Source organism: Cherax quadricarinatus, chromosome 50 (genome assembly GCF_038502225.1).
Source record: "Cherax quadricarinatus isolate ZL_2023a chromosome 50, ASM3850222v1, whole genome shotgun sequence".
NCBI classification, from domain to species: Eukaryota; Metazoa; Arthropoda; class Malacostraca; order Decapoda; family Parastacidae; genus Cherax; species Cherax quadricarinatus.
In genome coordinates, this window is record NC_091341.1 from 27,831,440 (window position 1) to 27,854,200 (window position 22,761).

Below are 22,761 nucleotides of genomic sequence, written 5' to 3' on the forward strand. Positions count from 1 at the left end.
ATCATCCACCTCAGCCCAGTAGGACCACAACGTAACTCTCCTCTCTCTTCACAAACATCCACAAACACCAGCACCCACAATTTAAGGTAAGAAATACTATTATTTCTGTTACATTTGTAATCTTAAGCAGTAAAAACAACATAATACATCACAACAATGAACTACAATTATATATTCACTTTTATTTTTGTAAGATCTGGAGGTATAAAAAAAAGTTGAATTTTTGCTTGTATCCAGAAACAAAAACTCGACCGAGCGACTACTCATATCCTGAAAAACTCGTATGGTGAAGTACTCGTAAGCAGAGGTTCCACTGTACTCTCATACATTTCCCTCTTTGCTTCCAGAGATTATGTTCTTTGTCTCCACAGACTCCTCAGTGCCCAACTCACCTTTTTCCCCCTCATGATTTGCTTCATCTTTCATAGACCCATCTGCTGACAAGTTCACTCTCAAATATCTGAATACATTCACTTCCTCCATAAGCCCTCCCTACAATATAATATCCAATCTTTCATTACTTTTTTTTTTTATCACCACCTTACTTTCCTATGTTCATTTTTAATTTCCTTCTTTTACATGCCCTACCAAACTCATTCACTAATTTCTGCAACTTCTCTTCAGAATCACCCAAAAGAAAAGTGTCATCAGCAAAAAGCAACTGTGACAAATCCCACTTCATGTTAGATTCTTTATCTTTTAATCCCATGCCTCTTGCCAACACCCGAGCATTCACTTCTCTTACAACCCCATCTATAAATATACTGAACAACCATGGTGACATCACACATCCCTGTCCATGTCCTGCTTTTACTATCCTGGTAAAAACTCCACTGTTTTCAGTTACCTACCTCCTATTACATGCATTTGCTCTGAGTTTCCTGCATAATTTTCGCACTACACATTCTTCTCAAACATGACATCTCCACTGCTTCCTTGAAACAATATTAATTGAACATGCCTCACACTCTCACACAAGTGCTGGCACCACTATACACTAGTACATTTTCCCTTTTGCCTTCATGAATAAACATATTTCTTACCACAGGTGTCTCAGCACACCAACTACCTTGTTTCGAAAAATGTTTTACCCACTTTCGTCTTGCAACTACTTCCAGCATTTTCACATTAGTCAAGTTGTTTTTGCATGAGTCAAGACTCATCTCCTATCCCTGCTTCTCAGTTTTAAAATTGGTTTTTGGGCCCTATGCAACTGTGTGTGGAATTTTCCTATAGCAAAAAATGTGGAAGTTTAAGAATGTCAAGAGTGAAACATGCAAGAAAAAACATTGTAATATTATTATAAAGTTAATGTATGATGACAACACAGCTGTAGCACTTGCCTTAAGTCCCTGTATCTGGATAAAGTCTTCAATCAACTTGGAAGTCTCAAAGCTGCTGTAGGCACCATCTCTGACAGCAACCAGTCCATTGGGAAGGAGGTCAACATTGAGGCAGTAGACATTGCGGTAAATAATGCTGACTCGTGTAGGAGACTGGGGTAGCACTGTGAAGTTCTTAATTGGCTGATGCTTCTGTTAACATCAAATAACAATACAAATTAATAGCTCCCTATCAATTATTTTCATCTATGACTTAGGACATTTTATCTCATTCATTCATGAATGTATGAGTGAGATCAACTTAATGAAGACTAAATTTCAGCTGTAGTACATTCAATCCTAATGATGCTTCCTCTTGCAGGAATTATCACTTTGTAGCTGTTATACATACATAATTATAATGATTAAGGTAGGTAGTAGGTAGGTAGACAGTAACCACCCAGGGAGGTACTACCATCCTGTGGTAGTAGGCAGGTAGACAGTAACCACCCAGGGAGGTACTACCATCCTGTGGTAGTAGGTAGGTAGACAGTAACCACCCAGGGAGGTACTACCATCCTGTGGTAGTAGGTAGGTAGACAGTAACCACCCAGGGAGGTACTACCATCCTGTGGTAGTAGGTAGGTAGACAGCAACCACCCAGGGAGGTACTACCATCCTGTGGTAGTAGGCAGGTAGACAGTAACCACCCAGGGAGGTACTACCATCCTGTGGTAGTAGGTAGGTAGACAGTAACCACCCAGGGAGGTACTACCATCCTGTGGTAGTAGGTAGGTAGACAGTAACCACCCAGGGAGGTACTACCATCCTGTGGTAGTAGGTAGGTAGACAGTAACCACCCAGGGAGGTACTACCATCCTGTGGTAGTAGGTAGGTAGACAGTAACCACCCAGGGAGGTACTACCATCCTGTGGTAGTAGGTAGGTAGACAGCAACCACCCAGGGAGGTACTACCATCCTGTGGTAGTAGGTAGGTAGACAGTAACCACCCAGGGAGGTACTACCATCCTGTGGTAGTAGGCAGGTAGACAGTAACCACCCAGGGAGGTACTACCATCCTGTGGTAGGAGGTAGGTAGACAGTAACCACCCAGGGAGGTACTACCATCCTGTGGTAGTAGGTAGGTAGACAGTAACCACCCAGGGAGGTACTACCATCCTGTGGTAGTAGGTAGGTAGACAGCAACCACCCAGGGAGGTACTACCATCCTGTGGTAGTAGGTAGGTAGACAGTAACCACCCAGGGAGGTACTACCATCCTGTGGTACTAGGTAGGTAGACAGTAACCACCCAGGGAGGTACTACCATCCTGTGGTAGTAGGTAGGTAGACAGCAACCACCCAGGGAGGTACTACCATCCTGTGGTAGTAGGTAGGTAGACAGTAACCACCCAGGGAGGTACTACCATCCTGTGGTAGTAGGTAGGTAGACAGTAACCACCCAGGGAGGTACTACCATCCTGTGGTAGTAGGTAGGTAGACAGTAACCACCCAGGGAGGTACTACCATCCTGTGGTAGTAGGTAGGTAGACAGTAACCACCCAGGGAGGTACTACCATCCTGTGGTAGTAGGTAGGTAGACAGTAACCACCCAGGGAGGTACTACCATCCTGTGGTAGTAGGTAGGTAGACAGTAACCACCCAGGGAGGTAGTACCATCCTGTGGTAGTAGGCAGGTAGACAGTAACCACCCAGGGAGGTACTACCATCCTGTGGTAGTAGGTAGGTAGACAGCAACCACCCAGGGAGGTACTACCATCCTGTGGTAGTAGGTAGGTAGACAGTAACCACCCAGGGAGGTACTACCATCCTGTGGTAGTAGGTAGGTAGACAGTAGCCACCCAGGGAGGTACTACCATCCTGTGGTAGTAGGTAGGTAGACAGCAACCACCCAGGGAGGTACTACCATCCTGTGGTAGTAGGTAGGTAGACAGTAACCACCCAGGGAGGTACTACCATCCTGTGGTAGTAGGTAGGTAGACAGTAACCACCCAGGGAGGTAGTACCATCCTGTGGTAGTAGGCAGGTAGACAGTAACCACCCAGGGAGGTACTACCATCCTGTGGTAGTAGGTAGGTAGACAGCAACCACCCAGGGAGGTACTACCATCCTGTGGTAGTAGGTAGGTAGACAGTAACCACCCAGGGTGGTACTACCATCCTGTGGTAGTAGGTAGGTAGACAGTAACCACCCAGGGAGGTACTACCATCCTGTGGTAGTAGGTAGGTAGACAGCAACCACCCAGGGAGGTACTACCATCCTGTGGTAGTAGGTAGGTAGACAGTAACCACCCAGGGAGGTACTACCATCCTGTGGTAGTTAGGTAGACAGTAACCACCCAGGGAGGTACTACCATCCTGTGGTAGTAGGTAGGTGGACAGTAACCACCCAGGGAGGTACTACCATCCTGTGGTAGTAGGCAGGTAGACAGTAACCACCCAGGGAGGTAGTACCATCCTGTGGTAGTAGGCAGGTAGACAGTAACCACCCAGGGAGGTACTACCATCCTGTGGTAGGAGGTAGGTAGACAGTAACCACCCAGGGAGGTACTACCATCCTGTGGTAGTAGGTAGGTAGACAGTAACCACCCAGGGAGGTAGTACCATCCTGTGGTAGTAGGCAGGTAGACAGTAACCACCCAGGGAGGTACTACCATCCTGTGGTAGGAGGTAGGTAGACAGTAACCACCCAGGGAGGTACTACCATCCTGTGGTAGTAGGTAGGTAGACAGTAACCACCCAGGGAGGTACTACCATCCTGTGGTAGTAGGTAGGTAGACAGTAACCACCCAGGGAGGTAGTACCATCCTGTGGTAGTAGGCAGGTAGACAGTAACCACCCAGGGAGGTACTACCATCCTGTGGTAGTAGGCAGGTAGACAGTAACCACCCAGGGAGGTACTACCATCCTGTGGTAGTAGGTAGGTAGACAGTAACCACCCAGGGAGGTACTACCATCCTGTGGTAGTAGGCAGGTAGACAGTAACCACCCAGGGAGGTACTACCATCCTGTGGTAGTAGGTAGGTAGACAGTAACCACCCAGGGAGGTACTACCATCCTGTGGTAGTAGGCAGGTAGACAGTAACCACCCAGGGAGGTACTACCATCCTGTGGTAGTAGGTAGGTAGACAGTAACCACCCAGGGAGGTACTACCATCCTGTGGTAGTAGGTAGGTAGACAGCAACCACCCAGGGAGGTAGTACCATCCTGTGGTAGTAGGCAGGTAGACAGTAACCACCCAGGGAGGTACTACCATCTTGTGGTAGGAGGTAGGTAGACAGTAACCACCCAGGGAGGTACTACCATCCTGTGGTAGTAGGTAGGTAGACAGTAACCACCCAGGGAGGTACTACCATCCTGTGGTAGTAGGTAGGTAGACAGTAACCACCCAGGGAGGTACTACCATCCTGTGGTAGTAGGTAGGTAGACAGTAACCACCCAGGGAGGTACTACCATCCTGTGGTAGTAGGCAGGTAGACAGTAACCACCCAGGGAGGTACTACCATCCTGTGGTAGTAGGTAGGTAGAAAGTAACCACCCAGGGAGGTACTACCATCCTGTGGTAGTAGGTAGGTAGACAGTAACCACCCAGGGAGGTACTACAATCCTGTGGTAGTAGGCAGGTAGACAGTAACCACCCAGGGAGGTACTACCATCCTGTGGTAGTAGGTAGGTAGACAGTAACCACCCAGGGAGGTACTACCATCCTGTGGTAGTAGGCAGGTAGACAGTAACCACCCAGGGAGGTACTACCATCCTGTGGTAGTAGGTAGGTAGACAGTAACCACCCAGGGAGGTACTACCATCCTGTGGTAGTAGGCAGGTAGACAGTAACCACCCAGGGAGGTACTACCATCCTGTGGTAGTAGGTAGGTAGACAGTAACCACCCAGGGAGGTACTACCATCCTGTGGTAGTAGGCAGGTAGACAGTAACCACCCAGGGAGGTAGTACCATCCTACCAAGTGAGTGTGAAACAGAACCCTCTAACTGTTTTACATGAAGGTAGGATTGGTCGTGTTCTTTTTTCTGTCTTATAAACATGCTGGATGACAGGAATATCTTGCTACTTCTACTTACACTTAGGTCACACTACACAGGCATGCACATGCACATACAGTGGAACTTTGGTTTTTGGCATTAATTCGTTCCAGAAAGTGTGACGAAAACCAAATTCGACGAAAACTGAAGCAATATTTCCCTTAAAAAATAATGTAAATCCAATTAATCCATTCCAGACACCCAAAAGTATTAACAAAAAATACATTTTATAGAGAATAACTATAGTTTTACATACAGAAAACAATGAGAAATAAATATAAAGAACTAATGAAATGGATAAATGAACATTTAATATCACTTTCACCTTTATTGAAGACTCTTGTTGGTGTATGGAAGATGTGAGGAGGGAGGAGGGAAGAGGGAGGAGGGAAGAGGGAGGAGGAAAGAGGGAGGAGGAGAGGTTGTTGGTTGGAAGGGGAATCCCCTCCATAAGGACTTCAGGTATCAAGTCCCTATCCGGGGTTACTTTCCTACTTTGTCTTTTACTGGCACTGGACCCCAGTCACACAAAAAATCTAGATTTGCCTAAAATGGGACAAGGCATTGTCATTGAACATGTTGCAGACGTGGCTTGCAACAGCTTTGTAGACAGCCTGTACTGTCAGAGCACACAGCCTAGCCGTCTGCTCTGACTAGTTCATATTTCGCGGCATTCAGTGCTGCCCTCTGTAGGCCTACCTAGGTCGGTGGGAAGCACAGACCACCCACTCTCACTCCTCGACCGACCGACGTGATAGTCACAGGTGCCCCCTCCACGGACTGGCTTGCGGTCACTCCCTCACACTGCCCATTGTGTACTCACTCCTACCCGATTAAAGCCAATCTAGTCCACGGCCGTATCATTGCTACCTACGCTACCTTCATCGGCACTAAACCGCTGTTCAACAGTAAGAACAGCAATAACAGTGGTGACAGCGGAGTCAGCGGCATTGTGAGCCTCTTCAGGGTGGAGGGGTCAACACCATCGGTCGACGCCAGTCAACATCATCCGTCGTCATCCAACGCACCTGCTGGCCTAAAGAGTTATCTGTTACTCCCAGCGTCTTGACGGGACCCGAGATAGATCTTCGTCCTAGATTTTTCCCACAAAATCTGGACATAGGCGTCACGGCGTCATCTCCAGCCTTAGCAGTCACGTGTTCACCTCATCACCCTCTCTACAGCCCTTCAACACTCTCCAGCACCATTCTCCTGCCTCCTACAGCGTCCCTACGCCCTTCTCAGCTACAAGAAGTAGAGGTGAGGTCGTTTAGTGTGTTGGCTTCGTGTGGCTCCACGAGTGACCACGAGGCAGCTCTGGGGTTGGTTTATACCCTAATCAGCGTGTAAACACACCAGCCTTCTCTGCTACGCAACGACGTCCGTCTCGCCATCCATGTGTGTTGTGTTCTTCCCAGTTTCCTCCAAGAAGTTCTACCTGGCTTAACCACGTGGGAACCCAGTTGGCTTAGCCCCTAAGCCAGCAAAGTTCAGCGTCTACAGCAGCTCGTGACTCATCATAGTGTCTACAACTACTCAGCGTCTACGTATCTCCAGCCAGTGCAGTTTTTTTTTTGTGTTGCCCAGTTTAATTTTTTTTTTCCCTTTCCCTTGCTGTTTTATTCCCAGTTATCACCAGTTCTGTTTTCCCCAGTGATTTGTTACAGTAAAACTTACTCGTCCCAGTTCAAAGTTTCACTTAAGCTTGTTTTTAGCACGTTCGAGTAGTGCAGTAAATGTTTTGTTCTCCGTGTGCTGAAGCCGCAGTCAGTCAGCGCGCCCAGACACGCTTGCCAGTGTAAACAACCAACACACAGCTGTGGTCACGCCGGGTATCCACGTCTTCTAATATCTTATACCTCCACAGAGTTACCCCGGTCCTTCCTGTTCTTCCCAAGTCCATTCTGATAATTTTTTTTCTACGACATTGAAGCCCCATAGCAGTATACAAATGCTACGAGGCGTGTAGTGTTACTAGAGCATCACCGAAAGTTTCAGGACCTGCAGTACCCAGTACCTTCGTCCATCTGCACTCAAAGTTAAGTAAACAGTGACTTACCTAGCATTTCCTAATATTCTGTGACATTATTTAACTGTCCTGCACCAATACAGTTAGTTACTGAAGCCATACTTCAGTAAATTGTTCAGTGTCATCAGTGCACATTTTTGCCACTTACCTACAGCTTCTTAAATTTTTGTAAATTTATTTTTGCACTCCTACATTTTAAATTCCAGTATTTTATTCTGCTTCTTGCACCTCAGTTATTGATTTAAATTGTTCAGTGTTAACCATTTATACAATTTACCTCTCACATACAGTCTTCATGTAATCCCTGTGTGCTGTTATTTTGTTAGTTGCACCTGCAAGTTAGCCACAGATTGTTGACAACCCTGCACTGCTTTGTTTGTTAGTGTTTTTTTCTTTTAATAAGTGTAATCTTCAAGTACTTAAGTATTAGTTTATTCTACCTGCAGTGATACAATCTGTGCCTAGCCCATTAAACTTTTCTTCTGTTTCCCTATTTATTTGCTCTACATATATTCTATGTTTTATCAGTGAATATTCACCTATGTGCATTGCATTTTGCTATTTTGTATACCCAAGTCATTGAGTGTATTTTTGGGAACCTGCTTATTTACCATTAATTACCAAAATTCCTTGTGAAGTTAATTAATTTTGACCTTGAGATTGTGCAAATTTTTTCTTTTTGCCAGTGTACACCCTGCTAACACCAGTTAACCTTTGCCATATTCTTGAATTTAATAATTTGCATTTTTATTAATTTTATTTTGTGTGCAATATAGCAATTCTGGATACAGTGTATTTTTTTTTTCTGTGATTTTTGGCACTATTCCATACTCTGATATCTTTTCTGTGCCAACTTCCCTTGTGCAAGTGAATTACCCTTTTTTTTTTGCGTTTCAATTTGCAACTGCTAGCACCCACAATCTTTTTAAACTGTGCTTGCAGCACAGTTTAGTGTTGTGTAGTACCTGATTTATTTTAATTTTGTGCAATTTTTGCTACCAGTGTTTACAATTCAACTCCTTTTCATAAATTTTGTTGCCAGATTCCTGGTGAAATTATTGACTATCCTTAGCTTCATTTTGTGCACTTCCCTGTAGTACATTCACTTGCATACACCTCTTATTTTGTGTTCAGAGTGTATCACTATTTCCCTTTTTATTGTTGTTTTGCTCAAATTATTTCTATCACTAAGCAGTTTACCTAGTACTGTGGTGCTGAGTTCTCTTTGACTCTGTTTTGAATTGTAGCCAGTGCATACCATTTCTTGCTCTGACCTGTTTACCCTCTTCGTGACCTAATTGCATTTGAACAATTGACGTCATGACTAAGACACGCAGTGGCCATACCGTTAGTCCAGATTCTGCTGGTGCCAGCAATGGTGCCTCAGCCAGCGTGAACACGCGGCAGGGCATCGAAGCCCCAGCGACAGTTGGCCAACTTGTGGCTCAAGCCTCGACCACCAGTGGGCCGGCTCATCGTCCATACCTGACCCTTATTTTTGACGGTCGTGCAAATAGTTTAGAGCCATGGCTGCAGTCAGTCGAGACGACTGTTCAGGCTCTATTTGATAGTCCAACGGATACACAGTACATTCGTGCTGCTGTTGCAGCAGTGGATCTCACCCAGGGTGATATAGGTGCCTTTGTGCAGCTCAAGCGCGTTTGTAAGATTCAGTCTTGGGGTGAACTTAAGGAGGAATTTAGGCGTTATTTTCGGCGTAGTCGCCAACGCCATTACATTGACATCGTTACCAGCGTCTTGGCCGAATGTCAATACCGGCACGAAAGCCCCCTGGCTTGCGTTTGCCGGTTCGAGCAAGCCGCCACGGACTTTACTGATGCCATCACCTCCACTAAGTGGGTGGATGGTGATGGCCGTATTGCTGCTAAAGACATCATCCCCATGCTGGCTGTCGGCATCATGCGGAGGGATGCCGCCCCTAACCTCTGGGCTGCCATTGATGCGCTAGGACTCGGCCCTCAGCACGACGTCCTGGGTGCATATGATGCCATCGACTCGCTCAAGCTGCCTTCCGAGCAAGGCAAGGTTTGCCGCTTTGCGGATGATCCCCTACCCATCCTTCCGGTGCCGTCCACAGTGACCCCGCGGTCGCAGCCGGAAGTCACTTTTGCTGCTGCTGTCAGACAACCAGCCCACAAAGTTTCTAACCCCAGTCCCACTAACTCGCGCCTAAGTAAAAGTATTGACCACAGTAACAACAGTCGGTCCCATACAAAAAGGCAGTCATCGACTTCCTGGACCAGGGCGAAACGTCGCCAGCAGACACCACCCCCAACCTCACCCGCTAAGCGTGTAGTGACTTGTTTCAACTGTGGCAAACGAGGGCACTACCGATCGGAGTGTTACAAACCTAAGTCCCCGCAAAGTAACCATAACAGTCCCCATGCTCAGTATCCCAGTAACCATAACCGTCCCCATGCTCAGTATCAAGGTAACCGTCACCGTCCCCATGCTCAGCTTCGCGAGGGAGTCTGTGTTTACCACAATACTTCCAGTCATACCTCCCATGAGTGTAACAAGCTGCGAAGTATACTGTCAGCTGAGTGGAGCAAGCAGTCGTCGCGCAATGCACGTGCTCGTAGAAGCCCTTCCACTAGTTCGGGGGAAGAGGCGCGTCCGCAAAACCAGCGAAAGACATAGTAACCCTGTCGGAGTCGCTGTATTCCGTCCCTGTCCGCAATGCATTCGCCACCCTGGGCAGTGATACGCTTGCCGACAGTGAGGAAACCGAGTGTCTTGACGTTGTTGCCGAGACTCGTACCGTACCTTCCAGGTCGAGCCTCGTCAACAAGTGTCGAGCCTCGAGCAGCTGTGACTCCGGGGATCTCGTCGGCCTGTCATGCCTTCATGTTCGGTATGACAACCCATGTGGACCGCTCATCGAGTCCACTGTCCACAATAAGCCTGTTCAGCTTTTCCTAGATACAGGTTCGGTGGTTAACATTGTCCGCTCCACTTTTTTCCGAGACATTGGCCTTCACGCGGCCATGTTGACAGAGCCGTCTGCCATTCAGACCTTGAGAGGAGTCTCAGGTAAACCGCTGACGGTTCGCGGTCGCACAACGCTAGAATTTGTGGTCCAGGGTCACAAGCTGTCCGCAAAATTCTTAGTCGTAGATGGTATTGTTTTCCATGGTGACCTGCTCATAGGGTTCAAAACCATGGCAGATCTTAGGATCCGTTTAGATCCGGCTGAGTGGAAAGCGGAATTCAACGGAGTGGATGTGCCCTTCTGGGGCGTGCGCTTAGGATCCACTACGTGCTACTCTGTCTCAGAGTATGCACAGTGCCTAGAATCGTTGGAAACCGGAGGTTTCCATAGCACATTCTCCCCGGGGTCGGTCTCTTGTCCTGATCGACCTCGTAGTAGAGCTCGTTGCCCATCACCTCCTGGCCATCAGCGCGTAGTTACCAGTGAAACCCAGTCTGGGGACGCCCAGTCTAACCTTCACTCTAACTCTGACGCTGTTGTAGAGACCAGCAGTTGTCAAGCCGCAGTATCCCTGTCGGCAGGCGACTGTCTGACTCGTGTCATGGCATCAGCGAGCAGAGTTACTGCTTGTACAAAGTATGACGTCACTTTGTCAGCTAACTCGCTCACTCCTGTTACGGTGTACGTGAGCAGAGCTTTTGAAGGAGACCATGTGCTGGTTGACAGCAACACATGCCGAGTCAAGGGCCTCTTCCTTGAACCATCCTTGCACACAGTGCAACATGGTAAGTTGCAAGTCCTTGTTGTCAACATGCATAGTCGAGAATTTCCCCTGCGGAAGAATACCTCACTTGTCGATCTTGTCAGATTCCCTCTCCCGGTGAGAGTGGAGGGTGAAGCCCCAGCTGACTTCCTTGTGAGTGCAGTTCTCCCAGGCGAGTCTGCTGCTGACTCTTCCAACACCCGGCCAGTGCAGGAAGATGATCTAGCTTTGACAGACTATCCTGAAGAGGTCCCAAAACTTCTCCAGGTTCTCAATCGTGCACGTTCTGCAGTTGCACTAGATGGTGAGTCGATGGGTTTGACCCCACTGATCTCTCACCGTATTCCACTTGACAAAGGTACTAAACCCATTTATGTACCTGCGTATCGCCTGCCACATGCGCAAAGAGTCTTCGCCGAAGAACTCATTACACGGATGCTCCGTGATGGAGTTATTGAGGAGTCCACTTCCCCGTGGAATGCTCCCCTTATTCTGGTTCCCAAGAAAGACGGAACCTGGCGCCCTGTTATCGATTACAGGAAACTGAATGCATGTACCATCCCAGACCGCTTTCCATTGCCAGTTCTGAACGACCTGTTGCAGAACATCGGCGATAAGAAGGTCTTTTCAACTCTTGATCTTCTTCAAGGGTTCTGGCAGATCCCCCTCGATGATGAGAGCAGAGAGTTGACAGCTTTCTCTACGCCAACTGGTCATTACCAGTTCAGGAGGATGCCCTTCGGCTTGCGCGGAAGCCCAATCACGTTTAGTCGTTTGATGACGACAATTTTCCGTACCCTCCTAGGTGGCACGCTCATGGTCTACCTGGATGATCTCATAGTCATGTCGCAAGATGTCCCATCACATCTTGAGAAACTTGACAGGGTATTGGACAGGCTAGCTCAGGCAAATCTTAAGGTAAAGCTCTCCAAATGTCATTTCCTCCGGAAGGAAATAAAATTTCTGGGTCACGTAGTAACTCAGAATGGCATAAAGACGGACGAGTCTAAAATCTCGGCCGTGCAGAAATTCCCCAGACCCATGACGGCGGATGCAGTCCGGTCCTTCATAGGCCTGGCAGGTTTCTACCGCACCTTTATCGCAGGTTTCTCCACCATTGCTGCACCCCTGACACGCTTACTCAAGAAGGATGCCCCTTTTGAGTGGACGTGTGATCAGGAACGAGCTTTTGTCATTCTTAAGAACAAGTTAACATCAGCCCCAACCCTTAGATTCCCTGATTTCACCAAGGCTACCTTGACGACTGATGCCAGCAAAGTTGGCATCGGTGCAGTCTTGTCACAGGAATCTAATGGTAAGCAACAGCCTATTGCCTATGCTAGCCGTGTTCTTACTAAAGCGGAAGTCAATTATTCAGTGACAGAGCTAGAAGCTTTAGCCATTGTATGGGCCCTGAGTCATTTTCGGGATATCATCTATCATTATCCTATCAAGATTTATACAGATCATTTACCCTTATTGGCCCTTTTTGCGAATAAGAACCTCTTGGGAAAGCATGCTCGGTGGTCGCTCACGTTCAATGACTACAACCCTGAAATTTGCTATGTCCCAGGTAAGCAAAATGTTGTAGCTGATGCCCTGTCGAGACATATAGCATTCGTGAGTGTCGGCAATTCGTTCTCTGTTGAGGATCTCGAGAGAGCCCAACGACAGGACCCTGTGTGGTCTCCAGTCCTTCGTTTCCTGACCAAGGAGGACGTTGACTTACAGGTCAAGTCTCCCGTTCCACTGAAGGATTTAGTGGTCAACCAAGGAGTACTGTGCCGTGTTGCACAGCTGGTGGACCCCGGCAGAACCGTATACCAACTGGTGATACCAGAGTCCATGATACCAGCTACTCTTAGGTTGATCCACAATGTCCCAGGTGTAGCGCACCCCGGGAAGGACCGCAGTATCAAACAGGCACCAATGAAATATTTCTGGCCTAAGATGGCATCGGACATTGCCAAGCATGTACACCAGTGTGTTGTCTGCCTACAGCACAAGGGTACCATTACAGGTCCTAACCCCATTCTAAAGTATCCCATTACAAAGGAGCCCTGGGAGAGAACTTCTGTCGACCTGTTGACGAACTTCTCGACCTCGGAGAAGGGAAATAAGCACCTGCTTGTAATGGTAGATAACTTGACGCGGTACAGTGAATTAGTACCCATCCCGGATAAAACCGCGGAAACGGTCGCTAGTGCTTTCCGTGAGCATGTTGTTCTTCGTCATACTTGCCCACGTGTCCTTCTGTCAGACAATGGGTCTGAGTTTATAAATGGCATAATGCAGGATCTTTGCTCCAGATTCAACATTCATCAAGCGCCAGTAGCTCCACGCCACCCTGCGAGTAATGGTCTTGCTGAACGTACAAATCGCAAAGTCCTGGAGGTGCTCAGAGTAACCGTTAACCCAAGTTGTACTACATGGGATGAGGTTATCCCAGATGTTCAGTGTACATTAAATTCCTCCCTCAACAGCTCGATCGGTGAGACACCTCATTTTGCTTTGTATGGCTATGACAAGCGCTTACCATATGAAATTCTGTTTACTCCACCTAGACCTACTTACGATACTGATAACCCCAGTGTAGTAAAGATGAGGACAACGCAGCTTGTCTTCCAGCGGGTACGAGAGAATCTTATGAAAGCTACTGATAGGTTCACGTCTGAGCGCAATGCCCGCGCCAAGGAAAGCAAAGTGGAACCAGGTTGCAAAGTTATGTTGCTCAACCCAGTGCAGACCCCAGGTATGCACAAACTTGTCCCAAAGTTTGTGGGTCCTTACCGTGTCCTACGACAGCTCCGTGGCAATAAGTTTGAGGTGAGGGAGATTGCTACGGGAACTATCAAGGAAGCCCACCTTGATCACATGAAGTATGTGGACCATATGCAGGCCGAAGCAGAGCTGGAGGCGCGTGCGTTGCAACGCCACGATCAGACTAATGTTAGGGACAAACCGTCTATCCCTTCTCCCACTACTACTGGTACGGAAGACGGCCCAGTAAGGCTCCATACTTATGGCCTGCGACCCAGGACAACAGTACATTTCTGTGACATTGACGTACCTACTGACTTGTCTGACTCCTACGCTAGTTATGCTAATTGTTTGCTTGCAGAAATGGGTATAAATGCCCACACATTGTATAGCTAGTCGATAATAGAGTCAGGGTGGACAACATCATGTAATTATGTAAATACTTTTAGAAGGGTACCCAGAGTGTAATGAATTCCATGGATATAGTATTATTGTACATATGTGCACCAGTGTTTTATAACAAAAGAAAAAAGCCTGTATTACGGTCAGGGCAGTGCTGCCCTCTGAGTTACATGTCACACCTTAGGAAATGCTACTGTCAGTCATTGTTTGCAGATGTGAGCGTGCAACAACGTTAGTAGACGAGTGGTCAACTGATGTTCAGCCCTGCGGACAACCTGTATATAGAAGATTTTAGTTCCAGTGCTGACGTCTCCGGGCTCTCTACTCGATGAAACAGCGCGGGCAAACCAGTTTTCTCTTCCCCTGGATGGGAGAGTTTTTTTTTGCCTGTCGCATTTTTTTTGTCCATTTTTTATTTACTAGTGAGCGAAAGCCAGTCCCTCTCCGGGGTAGCTAGTGTAATTCCTTTATACCTATGGGCCCACCAGTATTGTCGCGCGAGGTGCGTGGCCGAGCAAATGTAGACAGCCTGTACTGTCAGAGCACACAGCCTAGCCGTCTGCTCTGACTAGTTCATATTTCGCGGCATTCAGTGCTGCCCTCTGTAGGCCTACCTAGGTCGGTGGGAAGCACAGACCACCCACTCTCACTCCTCGACCGACCGACGTGATAGTCACAGGTGCCCCCTCCACGGACTGGCTTGCGGTCACTCCCTCACACTGCCCGTTGTGTACTCACTCCTACCCGATTAAAGCCAATCTAGTCCACGGCCGTATCATTGCTACCTACGCTACCTTCATCGGCACTAAACCGCTGTTCAACAGTAAGAACAGCAATAACAGCTTTGTTAGGGTGATATTTCTCCACAAAACTTTGCAACTCATTCCACTTTGCACACTCGTCCTTAACCCTTTCAGGGTCCAGACCCAAAATCTGAGACGTGTCCACATTTGTTATTTTTTCTTATGAAATGGTAGAGAATCTTTTTCTGAAGATAATAAAACAAAAAGTACAAAATTTGATGGAAAACTGACGAAATTATGCTCTCACGTATTCTGATACCTCAGCGATATTTACGCATTGGCGATTTTGCCAATTACTTCTATTTTATCGAATGAGCACAAGAAATCACCAAGTCAACTGTTTCAACTACCTAATAAAGTGATCAGAAATTGGTAATTTGGCCAATTTATCTCTAAGTTCAAAATACGTATTCCAATTTCAAAATAGGGTCCAGAATAAACAATGCAGGCATTCCTGGCACTAAACTAACATTTTCTCTGTTCATTAGTTGCATTTTCAAGCTTTACAAATGAATTACATTTTTATTTTTATTAACATAATGAATTTTTATTCAATAAAAAAAATGGAAGATTTACTGTTATGCAATATTGTAATAATTGTATAAATAATATCAGCGCATTTGTGAACGCACATAAGACCCATCGGCTGACATGTATTGGACGAGTGATGTGATTCGTATACTCTTGAACATGGGCAAAAATTTAACATTTCCTCTAATTTGAGCTCGGTTTCAAGCCATTTTCAGTACTAAAACCAATCAAAATCATCTCTTTTTCTGTAATATACCTTCCATTCTATCAAATGAGACCAAGAAATCGCAAATACAACTATAAAAAACATACGAAAAAACACCACAAAGTCGCTGTTTTAAGTTTTAACCCAAAATTACGGTCTCAGTTTTTTCTCTCATTATGCACTGTATGTTGCAGGAATTGTTTTATGTGGTGCACACTTACCACATAGTCGTATTCTCTCATATCTAGGCCCAAATTTACCACTCACAGATTATCTGAGTGAGCTGAGCTCATGGTGTAGAACCACAGTTTGGACCCAGAACTCAAAGCCGTAGAACTAGGGCACGGACCCTGAAAGGGTTAATCACTGAATAAGGCACATTCTCCCCTCTCTCTTCCTCCTCCTCTGAAGCAATTTCCTCAGCTTCAATCTGTTGCTGTTCCAGTTGAAGGTGTTGTAGCTCTTTAGTGGTTAGCTCTTCCCTGTGCTCGTCCACCAACTCTTCCACATCTTGGCCACTCACATCCAACCCCATGGACTTCCCCAAAGCCCCATGGTGGCTTATCTAACAGTCGCACTCAATAAACTAGCAAAAAAAACAATGGATTATTACGAAATGTTTCGGATGAACGTGCAGGGCATTACTCACTCGACGAGAAACAAAGCCAGACTGACTCAGAACCCGTGAGATGCTTTGTGTTGGTGCGGGCAGGCGGATATATTCAGTACAGTGGACAGACAAAAACCAAGGTGATGAACGAAAGCTATGACAAAATTTTGAAGAAAAGAGTCGTCAAAAACTGAATTCGACAAAAACCAGGGCAAACAAAAACTGAGGCTCCACTGTATATACAAACACACATCTAGGCTTTTCTTCTTTTTTCTTAATACATACTATCCAACTCATGACCTGCTCCACATACGACCACTCGACTTACGACCATGTTTTGTATGCAAATGTTCTGGGAAATACTATACAACTGTTTGTGTTGTATACAGTGTTTCTCCTAAACGTTACAGAATAAAATACAGTACTTACAGCATAAAAAGTAAAGTAAAAAATGAAATACCAAAATGAAACAATAAAATAAAATCAATACAATAATATGATACTGATATTCAGAAGTAAGGTTCGACTTATGTCCATTTTGACTTACAACCAGCCGGTTGGAACCAAGCTTGCTTGTAAGTCGGATGGTACCTGTAGTTCTTGTTCTTCTTTATTTCCTCTTATTCTCCATGGGGAAGTGGAAAAGAGTCTTTCCCCCGTAAGCCATGCATATCGTATGAGGTGACTAAAATGCCAAGAGCAATGGGCTAGTACAGTGGACCCCCGCATACCGATTTTAATCCGTGCAAGAGGGCTCATTGGTATGCGAAATAATCGGTATGCGAATGAATTTTCCCCATAAGAAATAATGGAAATCAAATTAATCCGTGCAAGACACCCAAAAGTATGAAAAAAAAATTTTTACCACGTGAAATATACATTTTCCTACACACAAAGAGAAGGATACATGCACAATAGTAGAGTAGTACATGCACAGTATATATTGTGCATGTACTAGACTACTAAATGAAGAATAAATGACACCTTTATTGAAGATGCAGCAATGACTGATGAGACACTGTGTCCTGGGAGTGCCTTTTCCTCCTGAGTACTGTAGGTCCTGTTTGGTATTTTCTTCCAGAACATGCCTTATCACACTGTGTATGTCACTACGATTCTTAAATCTCTCAAACCAACCTTTGCTGGCTTTAAATTCACCAATATGAGCACTAGTTCCAGGCATTTTTCCCTGTTCACCTGGGTGTTAGTCGACTGGTGTGGGTTGCATCCTGGGAGACAAGATTAAGGACCCCAATGGAAATAAGTTAGACAGTCTTCGATGACACTGACTTATTTGGGTTATCCTGGGTGGCAAATCCTCTGGGGTTAATTGTTTCTTGGTATATTCTCAATAAGCCACACCAACAACAGTGCTACAGCAGCAGCAGACGATGCTACAGCAGCAGCAGCAGCAGACGATGCTACAGCAGCAGCAGACGATGCTACAGCAGCAGCAGACGATGCTACAGCAGCAGAAGACAATGCTACAGCAGCAGCAGACAATGCTACAGCAGCAGCAGCAGCTGACAGTGCAGCAGCAGCAGCTGTACCACCAATAGTAGCGATGGTTGATTGGGGTTTCTTGTACAACCTGACCAGGTCGGCGATACGCACTCCACTTTCATACTTATCAATGATCTCTTTCTTCATCTCTATTGGAATTCTCACCCTTATTGCTGTAGGGTTGGCACTAGAAGCTTTCTTGGGGCCCATGGTCACTTATTTTCCAGAAAAAGCACCGAAAACACTGTAATAATACGAAATATTCCGACTGTATGCTTGGATGTTACCGCGGAGGCTGGCTGGTAAACAATGCCACCGGCGGCACATGTGAGGCTGGCTGAGGGCGCACATTGGACGCGTCTCGGACGAAAATCAGAGAGCGGGTTTTTAAGCGGTATGCGAGGCAAAATTTTTGCGATTAAAGCAAGCGGTATGCGGATTAATCGTTATGTGATGCCATCGGTATGCGGGGGTCCACTGTATTCCCTTCTCCTGTAGAAAATACTAAAAAAGAGAAGAAAATATTTATAAAACTGGGATGCTTGAATGTGCGTGGATGTAGTGCAGATGATAAGAAAGAGATGATTGCTGATGTTATGAATGATAAGAAGTTGGATGTCCTAGCTCTAAGTGAAACAAAGTTGAAGGGGGTAGGCGAGTTTCAGTGGGAGAAATAAATGGGATTACGTCAGGAGTATCTGAGCGAGTTAGAGCTAAGGAAGGGATAGCAATAAATGTTGAAGGATCAGTTATGGAAGGAGAAGAGGGAATATAAATGTATAACTTCAAGCATTATGAGGTGTGAGGGAAAAGTTCAATAGATAGGAGTAGCGATGGAGTATATAGTAACATTGTTTCATTGCCGGCTACTTGTTAAGGTAGGGTAAGTCAAGCTCCCGCTATTCCCGCCTTTTTCCCCCCTCCCCGAAAGTGATAGTTTCATTGCCGGCTACTTGTTAAGGTAGGGTAAGTCTAGCTCCCGCTATCCCTTCCCCCTCCTTCTCCCCCCCCCCCGAAAAATGACGTGTGGGGCTCCGGTCCAAACAGTAATCACTAGACTCACAGCTCCCAGCTCCCAGCACTACTGTAAGTACATTCCTGCCTTGTATTCTAGTGGATTTATTGGTTGAAAGCTTCACTTTTGACCAATAATAAACTTAGTCCTTTCAGTTTTGCTCTAAGTTGACTGTTGTAATAATCACCACATCTTTTAGGTATTGTACTTATTATGGAGTGATTTCTTAAGCAGTGGGTAACCTGTCTATCTTTCTAGCTTGGATGACAGAGAGGGTCACCTGCCAATCAACGAGCAGAACTGATGGAGATGGACTAACGTCCTGAGACTTCCCCTTTTTGGATTTAATTACCTGTGCACCTGTATGAAGTAGCAGGATATAACTCCTCATCATTGCAGTGGAACAAACCTGCTTTCCTATCATCTAGACTGAGTATTCATGGATAGACTCTGTGAAGAATGAGCCGGTGGGTTGTCATCAACACCTGCGACCCCCCCCCCCCCACATCATCAGCAACGGCTACGATTTCAACAACAAGCAGTGTCACCAACACCAGACACCCCTATATATATTAGCGTTGAATTCAGTTATCATTTATATTTTTCATTTTTCATTTTCTTTAATGTAGGATTAATATTTCATATTTAAGTGTTTTATATTTTATATTTTCTATATAATAAAGTGTTTATGTTTGTCTGTTATTATTTCTTTTTCTATTCATTAATTTTCCTGAGGAGGAGCCAGCCTTGGTAATACTGTCTGAAGTTGTTACAGGGCTGAGTAAGCCTTCACATGTGGATTAAAATAAGGGTCAGATGTGAAAAGTGGGTCATAATAAGTGTATGCACCTGGAGAAGAGGAGTGACGAGGAGAGGGAGATAGAGAGAGAGATTTTGGGAGAAGTTAAGTGAGTGTGTAGGAACTTTTGAACCAAGTAAGAGAGTAATTGTGGTAGGGGACCTAAATGCTAAAGTAGGAGAAACATTTAAAGAGGATGTGGTAGGTAAGTTTGGGGTGCCAGGTGTAAATGATAATGGGAGCCCTTTGACTGAACTTAGTATAGAAAGGGGTTTGGTTATCGGTCGTATGAGGCGACTAAAATGCTGGGAGCAATGGGTTAGTAACCCTTTCTTATGTACACATTTTACTAAAAATCAGAAGAAGAAAAACTTTATAAAACTGGGATGACTCAATGTGTGTGGATGTAGTGCAGATGATAAGAAAGAGATGATTGCTGATGTTATGAATGAAAAGAAATTGGATGTCCTGGCCCTAAGCAAAACAAAGCTGAAGGGGGTAGGCGAGTTTCAGTGGGGAGAAATCAATGGGATTAAGTCAGGAGTAGCTGAGAGAGTTAGAGCTAAGGAAGGGGTAGCAATAATGTTGAAGGACCAGTTACGGAGGGAGAAGAGGGAATATAAATGTGTAAATTCAGGGATTATGTGGATTAAAATAAGGGTCGGATGTGAAAAGTGGGTCATAATAAGCGTGTATGCACCTGGAGAAGAGAGGAGTGTAGAGGAGAGAGAAAGATTTTGGGGGATGTTAAGAGAATGTATAGGAATCTTTGAACCAAGTGAGAGAGTAACTGTGGTAGGAGACCTAAATGCTAAAGTAGGAGAAACATTTAGAGAGGGTGTGGTAGATAAGTTTGGGGTGCCAGGTGTAAATGATAATGGGAGCCCTTTGATTGAACTTTGTATAGAAAGGGGTTTAGTTATAAGTAATACGTATTTTAAGAAAAAAGAGGACAAATAAGTATACAAGATATGAAGTAGGGTGTAATGACAGTAGTTTGTTGGACTATGTATTGGTAGATAAAAGACTGTTGAGTAGATTTCAGGATGTACATGCTTATAGAGGGACCACAGATATATCAGATCACCTTCTAGTTGCAGCTACAGTGAGAGTAAAAGGTAGATGGGATACAAGGAAAATAGAAGCAGCAAGTAAGAGAGAGGTGAAGGTGTTTAAACTTTAAGAGGAGGCTGTTAGGGTAAGATATAAACAACTATTGGAGGATAGATGGGCTAGTGAGAGCATAGGCAATGGAGACAAAGATGTATGGGGTAGGTTTAAGAATGTAGTGTTAGAGTGTTCAGCAGAAGTCTGTGGTTACAGGAAAGTGGGTGTGGGAGGGAAGAAGAGCGATTGGTGGAATGATGGTGTAACGAGAGTAGTAAGGGAGAAAAAGTTAGCATATGAGAGGTGTTTACAAAGTAGAAGTGATACAAGGAAGGAAGAGTATATGAAGAGAAAAAGAGAGGTTAAGAGAGTGGTGAAGCAATGTAAAAAGAGAACAAATGAGAGAGTGGGTGAGATGTTATCAACAAATTTTGTTGAAAATAAGAAAAAGTTTTGGAGTGAGATTAATAAGTTGAGGAGGTCAAGGAAACAAATGGATTTGACAGTTAAAAATAGGAGAGGAGAGTTAGAGGTATCGGGAAGATGGAGGGAATATTTTGAGGAATTGTTAAATGTTGATGAAGATAGGGAAGCTGTGATTTCGTGTATAGGGCAAGGAGGAATAACATCTTGTAGGAGTGAGGAAGAGCCAGTTGTGAGTGTGGGGGAAGTTCGCGAGGCAGTAGGTAAAATGAAAGGGGGTAAGGCAGCCGGGATTGATGGGATAAAGATAGAAATGTTAAAAGCAGGAGGGGATATAGCGGCAGAGTGGTTGGTGCCATTATTTAATAAATGTATGGAAGAGGGTAAGGTACCTAGGGATTGGCAGAAAGCATGCATAGTTCCTTTGTATAAAGGCAAAGGGGATAAAAGAGAGTGCAAAAATTATAGTGAAATAAGTCTGTTGAGTTATAGTAGTAGGTTGGTAGACAGCAACCGCCCAGGGAGGTACTACCGTCCTGCCAAGTGAGTGTAAAACAAAAGCCTGTAATTGTTTTACATGGATTGCTGGTGTCCATTTTTCTGTCTCATAAACATGCAAGGTTTCAGGTATGTCTTGCTACTTCTACTTACACTTAGGTCACACATACATGTACAAGCATATACGTATATACACACCTCTCTGGGTTTTCTTCTATTTTTCTTACTAGTTCTTGTTCTTGTTTATTTCCTCTTACCTCCATGGGGAAGTGGAGCAGAATTCTTCCTCCATAAGCCATGCGTGTTGTAAGAGGTGACTAAAATGCCGGGAGCAAGGGCTTCAGACATGAAGAGAGAGTGGAACAAAACAAAATGACTTCAAGAGTGCATAAATCTGTAGTGGAGGGAAGGCGGGGTAGGGGTCGGCCTAGGAAGGTTAGGAGGGAGAGGGTAAAGGAGGTTTTGTGTGTGAGGGGCTTGGACTTCCAGCAAGCATGCATGAACATATTTGATAGGAGTGAATGGAGACAAATGGCTTTTAATACTTGACGTGCTGTTGGAGTGAGAGCAAAGTAACATTTATGAAGGGATTCAGGGAAACCGGCAGGCTGGACTTGAGTCCTGGAGATGGGAAGTACAGTGTCTACACTCTGAAGGAGGGGTGTTAATGTTGCAGTTTTATAACTGTAGTGTAAAGCACCCCTCTGGCAAGACAGTGATGGAGTGAATGATGATGAAAGTTTTTCTTTTTCGGGCCACCCTGCCTTGGTGGGAATCGGCCGATGTGTTAATAAAACAAAAATATTTTAAGAAAAAGAGGATAAATAAGTATACAAGATATGATGTAGGGCATAATGACAGTAGTTTGTTGGACTAAGTATTGGTAGATAAAAGACTGTTGGGAGACTTCAAGATGTACATGTATATACAGGACCACAGATATATCAGATCACTTTTTAGGTGTAACTACAGTGAGAGT

At 45.3% G+C, this 22,761-nt stretch overlaps 1 protein-coding gene across 4 annotated transcripts in view; it reads right to left on the reverse strand.

Annotated features, from left to right (window-relative positions):
* MED14 (mediator complex subunit 14) overlaps positions 1-22,761 on the reverse strand; it is a 532,798-nt gene that overhangs the window by 124,958 nt on the left and 385,079 nt on the right. For all 4 annotated transcript variants that reach the window (XM_070095607.1, XM_070095604.1, XM_070095606.1 and 1 more), the window contains one exon: positions 1,344-1,535. In XM_070095607.1, the coding sequence (XP_069951708.1) occupies positions 1,344-1,535 (192 nt within the window). The remainder of the gene's footprint in view (positions 1-1,343; positions 1,536-22,761) is intronic.